This window comes from Rhinolophus ferrumequinum, chromosome 7 (assembly GCF_004115265.2).
Source record: "Rhinolophus ferrumequinum isolate MPI-CBG mRhiFer1 chromosome 7, mRhiFer1_v1.p, whole genome shotgun sequence".
Lineage (NCBI taxonomy): Eukaryota > Metazoa > Chordata > Mammalia > Chiroptera > Rhinolophidae > Rhinolophus > Rhinolophus ferrumequinum.
This window is the reverse complement of record NC_046290.1, coordinates 57387652-57408127: the sequence shown is the minus strand read 5'-3', so window position 1 is coordinate 57408127 and position 20476 is coordinate 57387652. Positions and strand designations below refer to the sequence as shown.

At 32.2% G+C, this 20476-nt stretch overlaps 1 protein-coding gene across 4 annotated transcripts in view; it reads left to right on the top strand.

Annotated features, from left to right (window-relative positions):
• Positions 1–20476, top strand: part of TMEM161B (transmembrane protein 161B) — a 73301-nt gene that overhangs the window by 34250 nt on the left and 18575 nt on the right. For all 4 annotated transcript variants that reach the window (XM_033110268.1, XM_033110270.1, XM_033110267.1 and 1 more), the window contains one exon: positions 2837–2993. In XM_033110268.1, coding sequence (XP_032966159.1) covers positions 2837–2993 — 157 coding nt within the window. The remainder of the gene's footprint in view (positions 1–2836; positions 2994–20476) is intronic.

Sequence of the window (20476 nt, the reverse complement as noted above, 5' to 3'; positions counted from 1 at the left end):
AGTGGTTTTAGAATAACGAACTGGATTAGGAATAAGAAAACTTCAAGATTCACTTTTACCCATTGGGTATCTGAATAAGTCATTCAGTTTTTTTTCCTATAAGTCAAAGTTTATAATTATATAATAACTATAATTATTTTAAAATTTATATGATATTATTTGAATCTTACAAGAGAACGAATCTAATATGATATTATTTAAAACACTGGTTTTCAAATCGGGCTGTACATCAGAATCACTTTAGCAACTCTGTAAAAGTAAAGAATACTCATACTCACTATTGGAGATTGAATAAATCTAAAATGGGTTCTGGGAATTTGTGCGTTTAAAAATGTTCCAAGTGGTTCTAATTTTTTAGCAGGTTTGAGAACTGATGGTTTACATAATAAGTGAGAAAATAAAATAATATGGTTCTAAAAAATAATTTTGGTAGTATTGTATAAAGTATCATTATATAATTTGGCCCTTCTTGGATTAAACCACAGCACCCCAGAAAAATCTAGAGTCATCTAGCATCTCTTATAGAATCATTTTGTGATTCAAAGTGGCTTAATTTATTCGAAAGTTGATTATACACGTACAAAGATTTTATGTATACATATGGGAACGGTATCCTAGAACCCAAAAATGTCGATTAGGAAAAATATAAGTCAGTTATCTAGTAGTATTAAGACTGGTTATGTCATCCTTTTTTTTCTTTTTAACTATTTTTCATGTAAAATTTAAAACATTTAAAAGATAAGATAATTTGCCTTAATGATAGTTTAAAATTCCATATTTACCAGGCATTGTTAGAGGTGCTTTACTTGTATTAACTCATCCTCACAATTCTATGAGGTATGTAACTATCATCAAGCTTTAAACAAAAAACTCTTTAGATACAGGAGTTAAATACCTTGGCCAGAGTTACACAACAAATGTGGTAGAGACAGTCAGTGAGAAGTAGGCTATTTTAATGAACTTAAAAAATTGAAATTAGGGTTGTCTGGCTCCAGCACACAGCTTATTCAGTGTTTTGTTTTACTTGTACAATTTTGAGAACTAATTGTAAATGGTACTAGTTTAACAACTGGCCACATAATATCAAGAGCATTTCAGTTAATCAGAACAACAGGGAGATGTTTTATTTATCTTTATATTGATGTATTTATTTGTGAATGCATGCTGTGCACGTTTGTTTAGGTAAAAGTAGAGAATTTTCTGCTTGAACTTTAGGTACTCTCAGGAGCTTATTGAAAAACACCTGGTTTGATAAACTCTGTTTTCTTTTGATTCTAATGTTTTATAAAAAGGCAGATACACAATTATATTATTGAATACAAAAAGAATGTAATACTTGGATTACATACATAGTCAATAATATGTGTAATTTCTACTTTTGTTGAATGTATTATTGATACCTGCATAACTATCTTAAAATTATATCTCAATTCTTACTAGCTGTTCATTATAAGAACCTCTTAAAGAACACAGGAGCGTTTGAATGTCTCTTGGCTGTTTGCTGTTAAATTCCCTGGAGGAAGCTTGTGAGAATATGGGGAGGCATGGAGAACACTTAATTAAATTGTTAATAAAAATTGAAAACCTTTAGATACACAGATATTTGTTTATCTCTTCCATCCATTTCTCTGTCGTCCTCCCAGAAAATTATTCAAAAGGCTCAACTGGGTGACTTTAGAGGGCAAGAGAGGTAACTAGAAAGTAGGAATCCTGCAACCACTTTGAGGCAAATTTTTCATACTGATGTTCAGAAGTTTTTAGGTCAATCACAAAAACGGTTAAATAACTTGAAACAAATTAAGAGTGTTAAATTAACTTAAAGCAAATGAAAACCCTAATAAACGGATTGGGAATTTTTGCTATCACCTCATAGAAGTATAAGTTTGGTTAGTTTGTTTTGATATTAATATTTTAAATAAATCTTACTTTGAATGGTATTTTTAAAATACTTTTTTTTATAAATGTGGGATTTCAGAATATCCTTAGTTATTACATTTTACAACTAAAATTTTTCCAAAACAGTGTAGATCATTTTATTATGTGCCCATGAGAATGTAGAATTTGATGTTTATGTATGTGATTTATTTCCACATTTTTAGGAGCCCTTCTACAAAACGATGTTGGTATTTTTTTGGACTGCACTCTGGCAGAAGTAAACCAGAATATCTGAGATGAAAAGAGATGGAATCATATTTACTTTCAGAGAATGCTAATTTTAATCTAAACCATTAAGGATGGAATAGTTTGTTTAAAGGATGTAGTTTTAGGGAGAAGTAGACATTGACAGGCATTTCATCACCTTTTCTTGCAGAAGAGGGAATAAAAAGTATATTTAATTTATTATTTTAATCCACAGTAACTCAAAATTACTAACCCTCCAGTAGTGCAATTAATAACTAACATAAGTTTAGCTGTCTTACTTCACAAAAATGAATATAAGTAAATCTGTAGTAGTCTACATTGTTATATTCTAAAGTTAAAGTATCATTACTCAGATTTTAAAAAAAGTTTTGATTTATAATTTCTGTAAAAAGTAGCCAATCAGCTAAGAAAATACCAACTCATTTTGCAATGATATATTTTTAACAATTTAAATAAGTTTTGATCCGCATGTCAGGTTTATTTAAATTATTTAATTTAAATGGGGTTTAAAATTTAGTTTTGGATGCCAACATTCTTGATCTATTTCCTGTATTTTTAGAGTCTCATATTTATAATCCTTACATTGCAAATCACCAAATAAAGTCTAGCATGTTTAGAATTAAAGGTAAACACTTCTAAGCTGTTTATGAAAGTTTAAGTAAAACATTTTTTTTTTTTAACCTTTATTTTTCAGCATTGCATTACTTTCCAGAATACCAATGGCTAGTGGATTTCACAGTGGCTGCCACAGTTGTATATCTAGTAACTGAAGTCTACTACAATTTTATGAAGCCCACACAGGAAATGAATATCAGCTTAGTCTGGTGCCTGCTGGTTTTGTCTTTTGCAATGTATCCTTCAGAACATCATTAGTATTTTACGAATTTGTTTTCCTTTTGCAGATAACACCATTAGATCTCATCTTTGATTTGAAAAAGATTTTATATCATTAGAGAATTTTTCTTTGTTGAAATCCTCTTTATTTAATTGAAAAAAATTTTAAAGTAGAGGTAAATAGTTTCAAAACTGAAATACAAGGGAAGATACTAGTTCCCTGCCTTTTCTTTCCTATTTGAGTCTCATGTCACAGAAGAGTCATTTTTATCTCTTTTAGGATTTTCTTCCATATGTTTAACTATTATGCGATAATGGTATTTAAGTTTAGATATTAGTGCTCCTTTCTCCCCCTCTTCCCTTCAATTCTTTCAAAAAAGTAAGGAGACAACCTTTTTTTATTAAATCACTAGTCTATTTCAGTTACGTCTATGAAAATATTTATAGTTAAGCACTATAGTGTGCTTTTACGTTCCTTAAACAATTGTGTGGGGTTTTTTTATGTAAAAGCTAAGCTCTTCTACAGATTTCTAAACCTCAGTAGTTCAGATGTATCATTTCTATTTTGTTTTCCCATGGAAATATCTCCCTGGAGCCTTCTGTTCTCTGAACTTCCTACGTAACTGTTAACCCTGGGATTTTCTTCACTCTTTTACTAAGAATTCCCTGTGTCTCTTTTTGGATCACATCATCTCCTCTTCCTTGGTTTAGTCTTTTTTTGGCAGAGTGCACTCTTCTATAGTGGCCTTTTGAAATCGTGTATGCCTGCAATTATTTTTTCCTCATATTTAACTGACAGTTTGATTCAGCACATACTGTAAGAAATAATTTTTCCTCAGAGTTTTGAAAACTTGAGCAATTGGAAACCCTCTTGCTCTTGGCATGCCCCTCTTACCCCCAACCCTTACATATTTTTATCCTTTTGCTATTCTGAAGCTTCATCATTGTTTTAAGTTCTAGGTTTAGCTTTTAAATCTGGAAACTCATTTCCTTTACTGCTGGGCATTATTTTTTTTCTTTTTTCTTATTTTTATTAAAATTAAACATTCTTCTATTTCTGTCTCTCCAGAGGCAACTTCTCCCAGCCCCTTTCTGTTTGATGTTTACATCCGTATTTCTATATGTATACAAGACCACTGCTGAATTTCAGTTTTAGGCTGTAACTATTGTCATTTCATTCTGGAAATGAGGACATTGCACACCTGCCTGTGTTGTTACCTACGGTAGCACTGATCATTTCTTATTCACCTCATCTTCCCAGTATAGTAATGTCCTTTATAAGAAAAATATTCAGTGCTTATATTATGATCATGTAAACATTATTCACAGGTAAATACTTGTCTTAATTTTCCATTTGCATTGTTTTCTTTGTATGTATTAATTCAGCCTCAAAGTTTTTTGTTCAGAAGAATTAGGTTGTGTGTCAATTTCATCTTCTTGGAGGGAGTTCTTTTGGAGCTAAATTGGTTAACCTTCCCAACTGATTGATGCACAGCTATCCTCCTGGAAGCACCAATTACTTCTTAGGTATTTTTGCATTTCTTGAATTGGTGCTCTTTTTCTTATATTCCATATATGGCTCTTACTTGATTTACTTTCTCATTTTGCTGGAGCTTATCCTCCAGTATTATCTTCAGAACGGTTGCATGGTAAGTACATTTTTTATGACCTTGCACACCTGAAAATATTTTTATTGTACCTGAATATTAATTGATCCTTTGATAATGGAATTGTAGGTTTAAAATCATTTTCTTGATAATTTTTAAGGTATTATTTTTATTGTCTTTGAAGTCCTGTTGTTGCTCTTTAAGAATTCTAGTTGCCATTCTGATTTCTGATTTGTTTGTATGTTCTGTATTTTTCCTCTGTTGAATCTTAACCATCTTTTCTTTAGCCACCTAGTGTGTTAAAATTTATTATGATGAGCTCGTTGGGGATCTGTTTTCATCCATTGTGCTGGGATTTCACCAGTCTGAAAACTCATGATCTTGACTTCTAGAAATTTTTCTTGAATATTTTATCTGTGATTTCCTTTTCTCCATTTTCTCTCCGGAATGGTTATTGTTCAGATACTGGATCGCCCCCTAGACTGGTTCTCTAAGAATGTCATATTCTTTCTGTCATATGTATGTTTATGTTTGTATTTTTATATTTTTTAATTTTCTAGGAGACTTTCTCAACCTTCCCAATTTAGTTTTTGTTTTTTGCTTCTGCTATAATTTTTAATTTTCAAGAGCTTGTTTCCCTTATTTCTTCCCCCCCTTTATGAATCCTACTTGTTTTATGATTTTGTTATCTTGTGTCTATTTGAGATACTAATAGATTTTGTGAAGGTTTTCTTTCTGCCAACTGTCTTTTTACTCTGAGTTGATTTTGTTTTGTTTGGTTGCTATCTTTCATGTTAAAGACTTTTCTTAGAAAGATGTGATATTTGCCTGTTCATATTTAAGTGTGAGGCACTAAAAGACTGAGTGGAAGCTCTGAAGACATGGTTTGGCAAGTTGTTGAATCATTTAGGTAGGCCAGAAATCATCTTTTCTACCCCCTCCAAGCAGAAATCTTCAGACTTCTTTCAGGTGGGGAAAGTTTTAACTGGTTATTTTATTAAAGTACTTATTTTTAGGAGTGCTTTTTTCTTAGTACCGCCCATCACCACTGACACACATATTCACACTTTCACCCAATGTCGGGAATTATGTGGCATTCTGACCAGTTCCTTATCCTCTTTGGGAGTTGTGCAATAAAATCAGATTGCATTCTTGGTTTTCCACTTGAGCTTCCTCATTCTGTTAAGTCATTTACCGCTTATCTGCCTGCTTTCTAGCTTCCAAAATTTTACTGCTTTTCCTCTTTTCATTCACTGTATTTATGTACTTAAAAACAAATTCCTTTATCGTCATTTTGGTGTGGATTAGGAAGCGGCCAAAAGTAAGTGGATGTACTCAATCTGCTATTTTTATCCACAAATTTTAAATTGTCTCTTTGGTAAAATTCTCTGTTTTCTGTCTTCTTCAGAAACTTGTTAGTGAGATGTTTGATTTCTTTGACTGATTCCTTAATTTTCTTATCTCTTGTCTTCCATTTATTTTATACTATATTCTTGTTTTTTCTGAATTTTCTTTTTTAACCATTCTGTTGAAATTTTTATATCAACTCTTATTTTTTTAATTTTTAAGACCTTTTTTTTTAATGTTCTATTCTTATATCATGGATGTGTAATATCTTTTTATTTCTAAGGATATTAATCTCTTTTAAGTTTAATTTGACCTTACATTGTTTGAGTGCCTCTTCCCTCCCTTTTTGCTATAATCACTGTCATGTTAAAGATTGTTCACAAATGTTTTGTGATTTCTGAGTATCTGTTTACAAGGTGTGATCAAAAAATACGGTGAATGTTTAAAAGATATTTATTATATTAAAAGACACATTGCCGTTAATCCCCCTCACTGGGAATACCCATCATTCTTGCCACTTTCTGAAGCAGTTCTGGAAGTCCTCTTTCCTGAGTGTCTTTAGTTGCACTGTCGTGGCTGCCTCGAAGTCCTGAATCATTTTGACTTTGGGGAAGAGCCAGAAATTGCATGGTGCCAGATCTTATGAATAAGGTGGATGAGGATACACCATAATGTTTTTATTTGACAGAAATTGCTGTTACCAGTAGCGATGTGTGGTATGGAGTGTTGTCATGATATAGATACTCCTGAAAGAGGACTTCCTGAACTACTTCAGAAAGTGACAAGAACGAGAGTTTGTATTTTGAGGGGGATTAATGGCAGTGTATCTTTTACTGTAATAAATTTTCTCTTCATTTAAACATTCACCGTGTCTTTTGATCACACCTCGTATATTCAAGGAGAGGAGCTGAAATACTTGGAAGTTTTGTGCAAGTGCCTGGAACTTATTGATTGGTGGGCCTTTCAGTGAATGATGAGTGGAGACGTGGCAACATTCTTGGAGGAACCTTTAATATCAGTATCTGCATGTTGTTGGGCCTATCGTTGTCACCCTTCGTTTTGCCTGGTACTCCCAAGCCCAATCTTCTCTGGTTAACATTGATTTTTCTGGGTTCTGCCAGAGTTGGGGAAGGGCCATCACCCAAACTATATGACTAGGCAGGAGAGAAAATCTGGGAAATCTAGTTACTACTAATATAGACATTCAGCCAAATCATTCTGCTTTCATCCATTCTACAATCCTGCCATCAGAGGTACCTATTGTCTCAAATTCCTGACTGCCAGGGCATATTCGAAATGAATTTTCTTCTTACTGAGTTTCTCCCCCTGTTGACCCAGCTTAGCAGAGAAAGCTGAAACCTAAATCAATTATTGTTTGTCCATCTACTTACTGTCTTCCACATTTTGTTGAAATCGCTTTTCTACTGTCATCTCTTCCTACTTTTTATTTTTGAGGGTTTTTTCTTTCTTTCCTCAGTGTTTTATTTAGTCAGATTTTGGGAGTAAGCAGAGTAAATGCATGTCTTGCATCTTTTATATCAGACCAGAAATTACTACTCTGGTTTTAAAGCTGTAAGTGGATATCATTTAAATTATGTAATATGATTGGGCATTCAACACCACTATGCTATCTCTCTTTGACACTTTTCGATTGATTTAGGTATAATTTAGACCAGAAGTGCCAGAACAAAATCGTAAGAGTCAACATCTTCACAAAGTATATATTGTACCGACAGAGTACTGATCATGTAAAAATACTGATCATGTGTGTCCGTTGAGAAACATCCATAGATATCTAATGTACTAATTTCAAGAGCAAGTTAAATGCTAGCAATTAAAATATTTTTAAGTCTAAAATATGTGAAAATACCTAGTCAGAATAAAGAACCATCTCTAGACATCAAGTCATATGAAACACACTAAAAATATTTTACTTGATAATTAGCACTAGCTGACTGTATGTCATGTTACTTTTTCATACTTAGGAGTTCTCATGTTCTCTGAAATATTGTTTATTAAGAAATATTTTGTCTTTGCTTCATTTTCTTCATGATTTATAGATACAATGTTAAAATAATGTTTATGACATTTATGTAGAAATGCATATTCTTTTTTTTCTTCTTCTTAACTTTTATTTATTTAAGTGTGTTTTTCCAGGTCTCATCAGCTCCAAGTCAAGTAGTTGTTTCAGTCTAGTTGTGGAGGGCGCAGCTGACAGTGGCCCATGTGGGGATCCAACCGGCAACCTTGTTGTTAAGAGCACTGCGCTCTGACCACCTGAGCTAACTGGCTGCTCCTGGAAATGCATAACCAGTTTTATTTAATGTATATACAGTCCTTAATATTCACTTACCAGAGAAATTAGAAAAATGTACTATTCAATAGCAACTCCAATTATTGTTTATGTGAATAAATTTCATCTTCCATTTCAGTCAGTCAGTAATGCCTAATAATGTCAGAGCAAAGGTCCCACACAGTCTTTAGCACTGAACTGGCTCTGCATAGATTTAAGTAGTGCACTCGTGAAAGGCACCAAACAATAGCATCCCTGCGGGAATCTAGTAGCTGGCCATTTCTCCATCTCAGAGAAGACAGTAAATGCTGAAGGGCTTTAGAATGCAGGCTATTTTCTCCCAACTTTGACCCTTCGCAAAGCGATAGGGAAGAAGGAGGAAAGTAGAATTGTGTCTATGCTTAGGTACAGGATTTTCCTTCAGACTTGTACCATGTGAGAAAAGGACCTATTTACTGCCTTCAATGGCATGCAGGAAACCAGAATTAAATGCCAGATATCCAGATTAACACCAAGGAGGAGTCTGTTTATAGCCTATCTTATCTTGGTTGTAACATATTTGGTATGCCTTTCATACCCTATGAACAGAGTCTAGCTGCAGTGACCTCTGTCTGGCTTCTCTTTATTTTCTTATTGTATGTGCCGACTTACTAGTCAAACACATGTCTCCACTGATTACGTAGGACAATAGCTCCACTTAATTGCAGAGTCACACATACATCAGTTGATTCAGAAATTCTCTGCAGTTGTTACTGATGAAATGTCCTTTGTTAAATTGGTCCCCAAATTAGACACATATAACTTAAATAGTTGGTTCACTTAAAAGTGAGGAAGAAAATGTATTATTTCCACGGTTATCCCTCCCAATCAGATTTATTTGACATACTTATGTAGGACAATAATTATAATATTCATAGAATCTTGAAAGTTCTAAAAGCAAAAGAATGACTTTTTAAAATGTGTGACACTAAAATCTTGAACCCTGGAACACACAACAGAGTCATCTCTTGTCATCAGCTCTGCTTTCCGCTTCAACTGAGTTGTACATGCATCTCAGCTATCACACTTGCTTCCAATCTTACTCCTAAACCCAAACTAATATTCTTATCTATTTGTAATTCTAACCACCTATTTGACCAAGTCTTTGTGTTCCATTTATGTCAAGTTACATGGTGTGGGGAAGGTAAAGCGTAAAAAAGACCTTGCTGTAAAGATGGAGCAGTTGTAGATACTATCCTTTTTTTTTTTTTTTTTTTTTTTTTTGGTATGATGGGCCCATGAAGTCTTAGAGTCACTAGAGAAATGTCTGCTTATTATGTGAAGCACATTTTTTCATTTATGAATAAAGGCAAAGTTAAAAGTGGAACTTGAAAAAAACAGATCCTTTGGTGGAAGTAAAACTTTTAAAAATTAACATACTCTACAATTTTTATTTTTTTTTTAGAAAAAGAACCTTTTCTTATGAATAAGCTGTATCACAGGGTAATATTGAGTCAATTACGTGAATTTGAGTGAGAAGAAAGCTATTCTACAAAGTGATAAAGCTTCTCAGTAGTCCTATTGTATTTGGTTAAAGGACTGGATCATTAGTCACATTTCCACAGTGCTTGTATTTTACAATGTGGATGGTTTAAGGTACAAAACCCTATTATGTATGTTTTTAAGGCTATGTTTTAAATTTTTAATTTGCCTTACTTTCCAGAAATACAAATTTTATACACGACAAAATTATGAATGATTCAAATTGAAATAAATTCTAGGCTTTTTTTGTGTTAAATATTCAGTTCTGTATGTAGATTTGTAAATTAAAGGTCTGTAATTTAAATGCTGTATTTGTTTGCTGTAGAAAATAGACAACTGCAGCAAACTACTGCAACTTAAGTCACCTTTTCTAAATTCCTTAAAAGATTCTAAATCACTGTATTCCTACTTTACAAGAATATTCTTCTTTAGATTAATAAGAAAAACAAAATACTAAACCCTGAAGTGAACTGCGTAAGATGTCAAGTCTACTAGTGAGAAAGAAACAGTCAATGCTTTTGAATCTGAGCCAAGGTACTTGCTTTGTCTTGAAAATTTTTACATGGCATGTGTAAAAATTGTGTCAAAGCTTGTTCCTTTTATAAACTTTTGGAGCTCATCTGTGACATTAATGCTGCCAAATCATTCACCTTTCAGGTCAAACCTAGCATTATGTAGGGAGTTTAACTTGGGAGACAGGATTATATTTGTTTATGAATTTATAATTAAGTATGACATTTTTTTCTTTTAGCTTGGAAGTGATCATTTTCCTTCTGAATCTAAAAATTTAAGGGTGACCTTTATTGTTTTGCTCTACTTTAATCCAGGAGGTTAGTTAATAGTTTTTTTTGTTTGCTTTTATTTCTAAACAAAGTCTGTGTTTTATACTTTCAAAAATCTTTGGCTATTATTTCCTTCCACAGTCTGGCTAGATTGAGGCTGGCTGGCTATATAAGCTTTTTGTGGGATGGGTTTTACAGATGCATAATTAATTTTTTGCCTATATCTAAGAGAATTTTAGGTTCTGTTTCTTTCATTTTTAAAATATATGAATTAAGCCTTCATCTCAAAGAAAATATGAAAAATATTTTACTTAAAAATTATCCAAGTTGTTTGTTTTGTTTTTTAACATTGGAAGATAGGTTCATATTATTTTTAAAAGGATTTTACTTGCTAGGTCATGAGGATTAATATATTTATTGTTAGTTTTCAATGCAGGCACTGTAGCAAATATTTGGTATAGTTTCTAGGTTCCTTTGCAGTGCGAATGTGTAGTAAAATGATTTGGGGTATTTTGTTTACCTTATGGGAAAGTAGATGTGGGAGATTTAACCATTTGAGTAGGGAAAAAAAGGATTTTTGCTTTGTTTTTTTTTTTCAATTGTCCGTGGTAGCAAAGACAATATAATCTTTAACAGAGTAGAAAAACTCAGTTTACATGAAAATTGCCTACTTGAGTGGAAACATGATATATTTTTATAAGATAATCATAAATTTGAAATTATGAGAAACTTCTGAAAAACTCTGTTGATTCCTTAGGATACTATCCATTAGATTTGTGTATTGGCAACAAAATATTTCTTAGCCTATGATCTCTTTCTTTTTCTTTCCTTCTCAAAAAAACATTAATAAAATAAATAATATCTTTGGATAATTTAAAAATGTTAGGGTATAAAAGACATTTTCTTAATACAAGAATTGCGTCATTAAAGCAATGTAAATATAAACTAAGTTGAAACATATTAGTGCCTTGATAAGAATATTTTATTTAACTTGTTATCCTAAATCTGAGAGAAATTTACCATTTTAGAATGAAAAATAAACCTGTTGATCATTTGGAGGCTCTTATCTCCAGCTCAGAGATAAATATATTTAAAATACTTTCTAGTGAGTAAATCTTTTTACTTGTCCTTGATAGAAAAATCCTTTCCTATTGTAATTTTTGTATTTACATCTATAAATTATAGCCAAATTGCAATTGGAAAAAATGTTGATGTTAAATTGAAACTCATAAAATATCAGCCATGTAAGCAGGAAAAAATTTATCATGCCATTCTCTTTATTTTAAGGGTTGAGGTTTTGTAGTATAAAACAAAATAAATTAGCACTATAAGTAGTTGGTCCATTTATAGCTAGGACTGAGGGGTGAAGTTAACAAAGGGAAAAAGGTTGTTGAAAGAAAATGACTATTTGTATCGGTAGTTTGACATATTCAGTTTTGAATATTTACTAATACGTTCTTTCTATGAAAGTCTTAATTTATAGAATGATTTATGAAAATTATAATGGGATAAAAATAGGGGCTACAGTTTACTCATAGTGAAGGTACGTGACCATTATTTCCATTAAGTCATAAATGCCATGATTTCACCTAGTGTTTGTTATACTGTCTATAAATTTAGAAGCTTTATTTTGGTATTATGTTATTTACATTTTCAGGTTGTATTTATGTATAAAAAGGAGAAAATAAGTATATCTAATTTACTTGGAAATTGTGGACAATTTATGAAGAAAGAGCAGATTCAAAGGAAATAACTTAGAAAAATTTCATTTTGAATTCCATTTCTATAGTATTTCAGATGTAGTTTGTTTTCCTATATGAATAACTTATTGTTAATAAGCATATTTATAGAATTAGAGCATGAAAGGATTTTGTTTCTTTATTTCAAAATAATTTGATATATAGGTACTAAAGAAATTTGATAAGTAGCTCAATTAGAAACTTTGTTGGTATCTTAGCTGGTATAGAAAGTCTTTGTAAGTGATCTCAAAGTTACCACAGTTGTCAGTGAGGAATTCCATGTGGGATACCAAGTGCAGTTATTTCTCCTGTCTCTTAAAAAGAAAGCCAGAATTATATTCTAATGTGTCTAATGCTAACAAAGGTCTGTCTTCTTTTAGGAGGTTTCTGTTTAGTCTACTACCATGTACTACTATTTGGGGTTATGTATGTAAATGGAATAAAATTCATGGTGCTCTAAAAGTTTTATAGAAGAAACATTTGAGTTTGAGTTGAAATATGACGATTCTACAAAATAGACTTCAATTGGTTCAGCAAGTCTTTGCTTAACTCTTATTGGCAAGGAACGAATTTTAGTCACTGGGGTTATTGCTGGAAAATACTTATATTTTTTACTTTTGGGAGGAGACTATTAGAGCTGCCTGTTTACTTCTCTATAACAAGTGAAATACTTGTTCTGTTCTGCGTGTATATATGTGAATATTAGGTCTTTGCCAGTGAAGGACTAGATTGTATTAAAATCTTAAGATTTTATGATAGTGTTGCACAAGCATGAGAAGCATTTTCAACAAGGTGATTAATACTAATCATTATTAGCGTTTCACTGAACTTTAATTCATAGGATGTGGAAATAATCTCAGTGCATGTATTTTACATGAATTTGTACGTAGTTTAGATTCTATTAAACTCCAGGGTGTGATGTACTTTTTTTGGAGTTGGGGGTGGAGAGTAGGTTGTAGATCAGAACTTTCTTAAAACCTAGATTCAATTTTCTAAAATGATAACTTTTATAAAATATAATTTATATATAATAGTTTACATAGACAAAAAGTACTAGTAGTGTATTAAAAACTAAGAGTCCCCTTCTCTGTTGCCTTGCCACATTTGATCCTATTTCAGCTGTTTATTCTGCCTTTTAAAAATGTTCATATTTTTAAATATAATGCTTATACTACTGATTCATCAATTACGGTAGATCAAGGTTTTTCTTTCTTAAACTGTGCCATCCTTTGTGCCTCTTCTGTATGTTCTTAATGTAGTCATTTTATAATTTTTACTGAAGTCAACATTCAGTGATTATTATATAAATAGTTATATGTGAGCATTATAAAGTATTATAACTTCTTTTGCAATTTTTTCATTAATTAGTTATATGTGAGCATTATAAAGTATTATAACTTCTTTTGCAATTTTTTCATTAATTAATGATTTTTAAAATTTTAATTATTTTTATTTGTGTGTGTTTATTATTTTATTTTATTTTTATTTATTTATTTTTTAAGGAGGGTGCAGCTTACAATGGCCCATGCAGGGATCGAACCAACAACCTTGGAGCGACTAGCACCACGCTCTAACCAACTGAGCTAACTGGTCACCCCTGTGTGTGTTTATTATTAATTCCACTAGCTTTTCACTATAGTTTTCCACAAGGTCACTTATAACTTGTATTAGTTTACTTTTTTACCTGTATAGAGATCATTTCTTTGAGACCTCCATTCTCTGGCTTTTATCTGGGCTTGTTCTTAACTCTTGCTGCACAGCTGTCATCCCAGGACTTATTTTTGTTGTCAGTGTAGAATTTTCTTTACCTTTTCCCCAGGTTTAATCTTCAGTTTCCAGGATTCAGTGTTTTTGTCTCTCTTGGTTTGTTCAAATGTTTGGGTGGAGCTTTCTGCCAAAGTGTGCAGGTAACTAGTTTTAGACTGAAGTACTGGAAGTGCCTAAATTTTGTACTCTCATTTATTTCAATTGTATTTTGGCTGTGTATAGAATTCTAGGTTGTCAATAGTTTTCTTCATAATTTTGAAGACATTGTTCCATTGTCCTCAATTTCATAGTTGCTCTTAAAATGTACAATGTCATGATATTTCATCTTTTGCATGTGACTTGTGCATTGTTTTTCTCTTAGGAAGTTTTTACAATTTTCTGTTTATTTTTCTGGTTTCATGATTATGTACCTTGTTGGAAATATTTTTTTTTTCATTCTTGGTGCTGGGCTTTTGGTAGGCTCTTTTAATTTGGAAACTTTGAGTTTGGAAATTATTTTTTATTATGTTTGATAATTTCTTCCCTTCTGTAATCCCTCCGCTCTTTCTTACTTTTTTTACTTCCTGGATTGATTCTTTCATTTTAATACCCTTTCTTCTTGGTGGAACTTTCCCTCAACTTTATCTTTCAAATACGTTTTTAAAAATGTATTTTGCCTGTCCTATTTTTAATTTTTCTGCGCTTCTGACATCTGACCATTCTTTTTTCATAGCGTCCTGTTCATATTTCAGAGATGCATTTATCTTTGTTTACCTTCATGAACTATAGCTGTATCTCATATAGATATCTATCAAAACCTGTGTGTGTTGACATATATGTATAAAACTTTATTTTGCTGCCTTTATCAACTCTCATTTCTCTAAGTTACTTTTTCCCCATTGCCCTTTCTCTTTTATCTTTCACATAAAATGCTGTGCTAGGATACAAGTTGGTAAACTGGCCTGCTGTATCAGAGCTACATCCTGTGTTTGTTTAGCTCTTGAGCTGAGAATGATTTTTAAATGTTTAAAGGCTTGTTTAGAAAAATTAAAAAGCAGACAGAATAATATGCTACGGAGACTGTATATGGCCCACAAAGCCTAACATATTAACTCTCTGGTCCTTTACAGAAAAAGTTTTCTGATCCCTGCTCTAAAGCCTGGTGATTCTTGGCTTTCATTTCATATTTAAGAGTCTGGCACTAAAAGCGATTTGTAAACTCTGTAAGTAAATACGGCTTGTTTAGCTTCGCTGAAGAAGAACTTGGTAATGCTGAAGCTAGTTTTGTTTTAGGTAGACCATTATATCATTACATATTGGTCTTTTCTTTGGGGCTCTTTGGTTTCTATAGAGGAGAGTCTCTAATCTCCTGCCTGGAGTGTACAAGCCTGCTCCACATGTTTCAAAGGTGAGTATACCTTTGAGTATGCAGACGTTCACTTAAATCTAAACTTTATTGTACCTTCGATTCATTTTCTTCAGAGGCTGTAGCTTAGCTTCTACTGGAGTCAGAGTGGAATTTGTTACGTGGCTGCACAGGAGTAATAGGAGGGGAGAGTTGGGAGTCCAACTTCTGCTTATACAGAGGTCAACTCATACCTCTGTTTTCAGCCAGGCGAATGCTCTCTGTCACACTACAGTCTCATAGACTTGGCAAGTGATAGTAGAAAGTACCATAAGTTCGGAAGGGGAAGGGAATGCTCTGGGCTGGAGAGGTAAAGGTAAGCTTCATGAAACATGTAGAGCTTGAGGTAAGTCTTACATACCAGAATATTGTATGTATTTTACACTGGGGTTATGGGAGGCTTTTGTTCTAACATGGGACTCAATAAATACTTGGTTTTAAGATTTATCCAGTATTCAATATGAATTGAAGATGCAGGTATTATGGCATTCTAGGTGTTTGTGGTACAGGGTTATGTCAGATTAAAGTATTAATGATATAAGGAAGATTATGTTTCATGGATTAAGTTGCATCTAATTTTTTTTCCTTTAGTGTTGACATATTTTGTAATTTAATTCTATGGTAACAAAGTTTGGTAGTGGGTATAGTCTTTGACAAATTTATTTTGGTCATTTGATAACAATTTTGGCTAAGGAAGTTATTTTGTTTTTTTAGTGTAAGTGAACGAGTTAGAAATTGTCTCTTTATAGATTCCTGAATCCATTTTCAGTAAAAATGAAGGTGTTTTTTCCAACCTGGGCTTAGGGTCCTCAGGCAAAAGAGCAATCATAGCTAGATCTCAAAAGCAGTTCAGTTATAGTTCTGGAGTTTTTGTATTTTGTTCTTTAATTTTTTGTTGTTTTAATTCTCTCCCATATGTAAGCTCTTCCTTACAATGCCAAAAAAAAAAAAAGAGAGAGATGAACCTGTTGTGTTTGATACTAGTAAAAGGAACCACTTGCTTTGTTTCTTTTATTTTTACATTTTAGAGAAGAAACAGATGAGTGAGGAACATGGGATTCAGAATATCCTGTAGGAAAAAGTTTCAGCATCTGTATTCTAGAATCTATCACCACTCTTAAACAGTGTTTATGTTTCGTAAACTCCATCTTGAATGTTGAAAGTTAAATGAAGTTTCTTTTAAGACTTGTAACTTGTTCCTAACTTGCTTCTTAGAAAGCTTGTACTCAGATTTTCTCCTCATTATAACAAAAACTATTTTTTGCTTGACGAAAAGCTTCAGTAGTCTTATTTATTTAAAACTCAGATTGTGTGTGTGTGTGTGTGTGGGTGTGTGTGATTGCCTTTCATATTTTCACATTTAACCTGGCTTCAACTTTTACTGAAATGATTAATATCACTTATTAATCATAAATATGAGGTTATACTTTTAAAATTGCACAATTTTAAAAATAATTGTGTAATCGACTCTTATGTATAATACATTGTTTTCTCCTACGAGAAGTGAGAAAGTTTAAGCAGAGAAGTCTTAACTGTAGTTTTTCTTTATCAATTGAACTACTAAAAAATAAATCATATTGTAAATTTAAACTACAATATATTTATTTACCTGGTTTAATTAGAAAACTATGCCAAAAATTTAGATTATGCAAGTGGTTTAGATTAATGTTTTGTAACATTTTTTCTGCCTGAGCACATAGCTAGCTCCTTCCTGTCATTACAATCCTTCATTACAAACAATATATTTTCACCTAGGTTAATGGGATTGGTGGTGGGGCAGGTCCTGTCTTCATCTCCCTTAGCTGGAGACTGTCCTTGAGTGCTTACTGTCAGAGTCCTGTCCTGGATATATAGTCTTCATAATTTTGTTTCCTTTTTTTTTCACTTTAAACAACTATAGATTACCAGTGTTTGTTGTTGATGTGAGAGCAAAAATGCATAAGCTCTGAAATGAATTAAATTCTTAAAGAAAAGGAGATAAAAGTAGTGGTAGGGTGTATGGAATGATTAAACTGTGGAAAAGTTTTAAAATAGTCACATTACATCTTAAAATGACATGGAAATTAAATGTGCTTTGTTAAACCCTCATTAATAATTTTAATTGAAACTGATATCCTATTAATTTGACAATCCTGCTTAAGCTTAATATTACAAAATCAGGCCAACTTCTGCAGTGATGCAGTATACTCTTATTGCTAATACATGATTTAGTAGCTATTAGGAAGAAGATTCACAAACATGTTTTGGGAAAACTTATAATGTTCAGAATATTATTGAGGATTTATTTCCCTTGTTATAAAAATAATTTAGTTTCCCCTTATGTTCAATATCATAGAAAAAAGTAACATTTATTATTATGTGGATTAACTTTTTTACTTCAGTAGAGTTTCATTTCTGTATTGTTCAAGAACCAGAGTATTGCAGAGTTAAACTGGGCAAGATAATCTTATTACGGTGCTGAATAGTTGATGGGGATAATAATTGTAAACCAATGGTATTTGATTATTAGTTTTATTTCTTACATTAAATAAGGAATTTGTTCAAATACTTGACATATATAGGTATATACTCATATATATGTATGCATGTATTATATATATATGACTTGAGTTATGGTGACTATAAGAAGACATTTAGAATGAAAGTAACATACCTGATGAATGTCTTCAGAAGGTGTATGCTGAAGCTTTCTTATATATATCTAGTTATATGTACCCTAAAGCATATCGTATATTCATTATAACAAATATGAAACCAGGCAGAGGTCTCTTTAATGAAAAAGTTCAGAGGTTACATCTGGCTTTTCATTATCTGGTTTTGTCTTGTCTTAGAAGCAAATCCGGTACTTTATAGAATGTAGCATTGTAAGTAATATCATTATAATAGTCTATAAATAAATATATTAAAAAGTTGAAACCAATTCCTAGTACAGCAGTTTTCAGGAAGTACCTCCAACTTACATGTACATTGAAATAAAATAATCTTTTTTTTTTTTGAGAAATAATGCTATAAATGACCCCCTCCCTCTGCAAAGATTAGCCCATGAAAGTTCACGTGGTCTGTAATGTAGCGAACAAGACCATAATTTTTTCAAGGAACATAATGCTACTGCTAATAAGTAATTAGGGAAACAAATTTGAGAAAGTATTTTGCTTGAATGATGGTATTTGAATAAAAGTAGAGATTTGTGTGAAAGGGAGCTTAGCTAAATTGGAATTAACTGAAAACAGTGAAAGGCAGGAAAAGGGATGATACTGATAAATAAGGTGCTTGACCAACAGAGGTTAATAAAAATACTTTCCATCATACATTGTTCTCAAGGCCAGGTTGCCCCAGGAATAGGTGGGTAAATATGAGTTATTCTGTAGTTCGGTGGGTTTTTTATTTTTTATTTTTGTTGACATTTTAAAGTGGGAACTATCCATAGCCTTAGGAAAACAAAGCCTTATCCTTTATAAAACCCGCAAATCCTTTAAGTTTATTACCCTGAGTGGTAAATAATTTGTATTTTTGTTATTAATGACGATAAAAACAGTTCTTATACTAAAACCTTTTATGTATTGTTTTGTACTTAGAATATACAATGCCTGGGAAACTGTTTTTTTTTATATCATTCTTCAAAAGATTTACTTACCATTAAAGTATAGAATTAGTACTGTTTCAGCTTACCTAAACTGCTGTGTAAAACATTTCCATGGCAAAATTTATTCACCAATTGCTTGTGTACCTACTATGCACCGGGCACTTCCTGGTGCTCTAACTACAGCAGTGAACAAAAGAAGAATCCTTGGTATCATGGAGTTTACATTCTAGTAGAGATTTATTTCCATTTTTAAGTTCTATTTGAAAGATGCCGAAAAGAGTCATCCATTTTTATTACCTCTGGGTTGGCTAACTTAGGGTAGGTACCTGTAGCTAGAGTAGCTGGGACTCTGCATTCATATTCAGTATTCTAGGTAGCATCCTAATAATAGATAGTAGGTAATAACTATTTAACCCCTTTTAAATAGGGCAACAAAGGACGGCTTCCTTTTAAGGAGTAAGGATGAAAGTCCTTACTCTTGCCCAGCCATTCCTGAATAAAGATTCTTCTGATTGTGAGAATGTTTGAACTGTTTACTTCTGTCATGGCAGCTCTGTTTTTTATAGGTAACTGCTAAACCACCACATAACTTAGGTGCTGTACTTATGTACAGTTTTGTAGATGTACAGTTTTGTAGAGGCAGTATAATTAGTGAACAGAGTCTGGATCCAGACTGCCTAGATTTAAATCCCATCTGACTGTAGTGTAGCTGTGTGATCTTGGCAAGTTACTTAATCTCTCTGTCCCACACTTTTAAAAAAACCTGTAAAATAGTGATAATAGCTGGCTATGTGAGGATAGAATGAGTTAATTGGTAATGCCTAGTACTTGGCAAATACTAAATGACAGCTGTTATTGTTTTCCATATTGGACCTATAGTTTATATAAAAGTTGCTTTTCTAGATTTTTTTGCCAAGCATCTTATTTTGTTTGGTGGGTTGATGCTTTCAAGGAGAACAGTTTGGTATGATGGAAATCTGAGTTCTAATTTGGATCATCCACTGATGTGATCTTTATTTGATCAGTTAGTGGGGAAGAGTTCAGATAAAATGATCTCTTTAATATTTTCATATACAATTAAAATATTTTAATGTTTTTTAATAGGTCAGCATGTCAAACCTTTGGCTACTTTTGAGTAGTCAACTGGAACTTGTTTACTCTAGAGTCTTGTTTAATTGTACTGTGAAATAGTGATCCCAGATACTTAGTTTTTCTACCACTGCTTGCCAGTGGCAATTAGTAATTGTCAAATTTTGAGTTATTGAATGATTTACAGATGATTCCTGTGATTTGTGTTTGTGTGTTTAATTCTAAGTATGAATACTTGAGAAACATGCCCAATAATGATAGTTAGTTCCCTGATATAACCTCTACCTTGGCTTTTCATGTCACTGAGAACCTATTTCATAAAATTACTGTAATAACCTAGTAGTAAAATTTGAGTCAGAAAAACTAGAAATACGTTCTTCCCTAATTA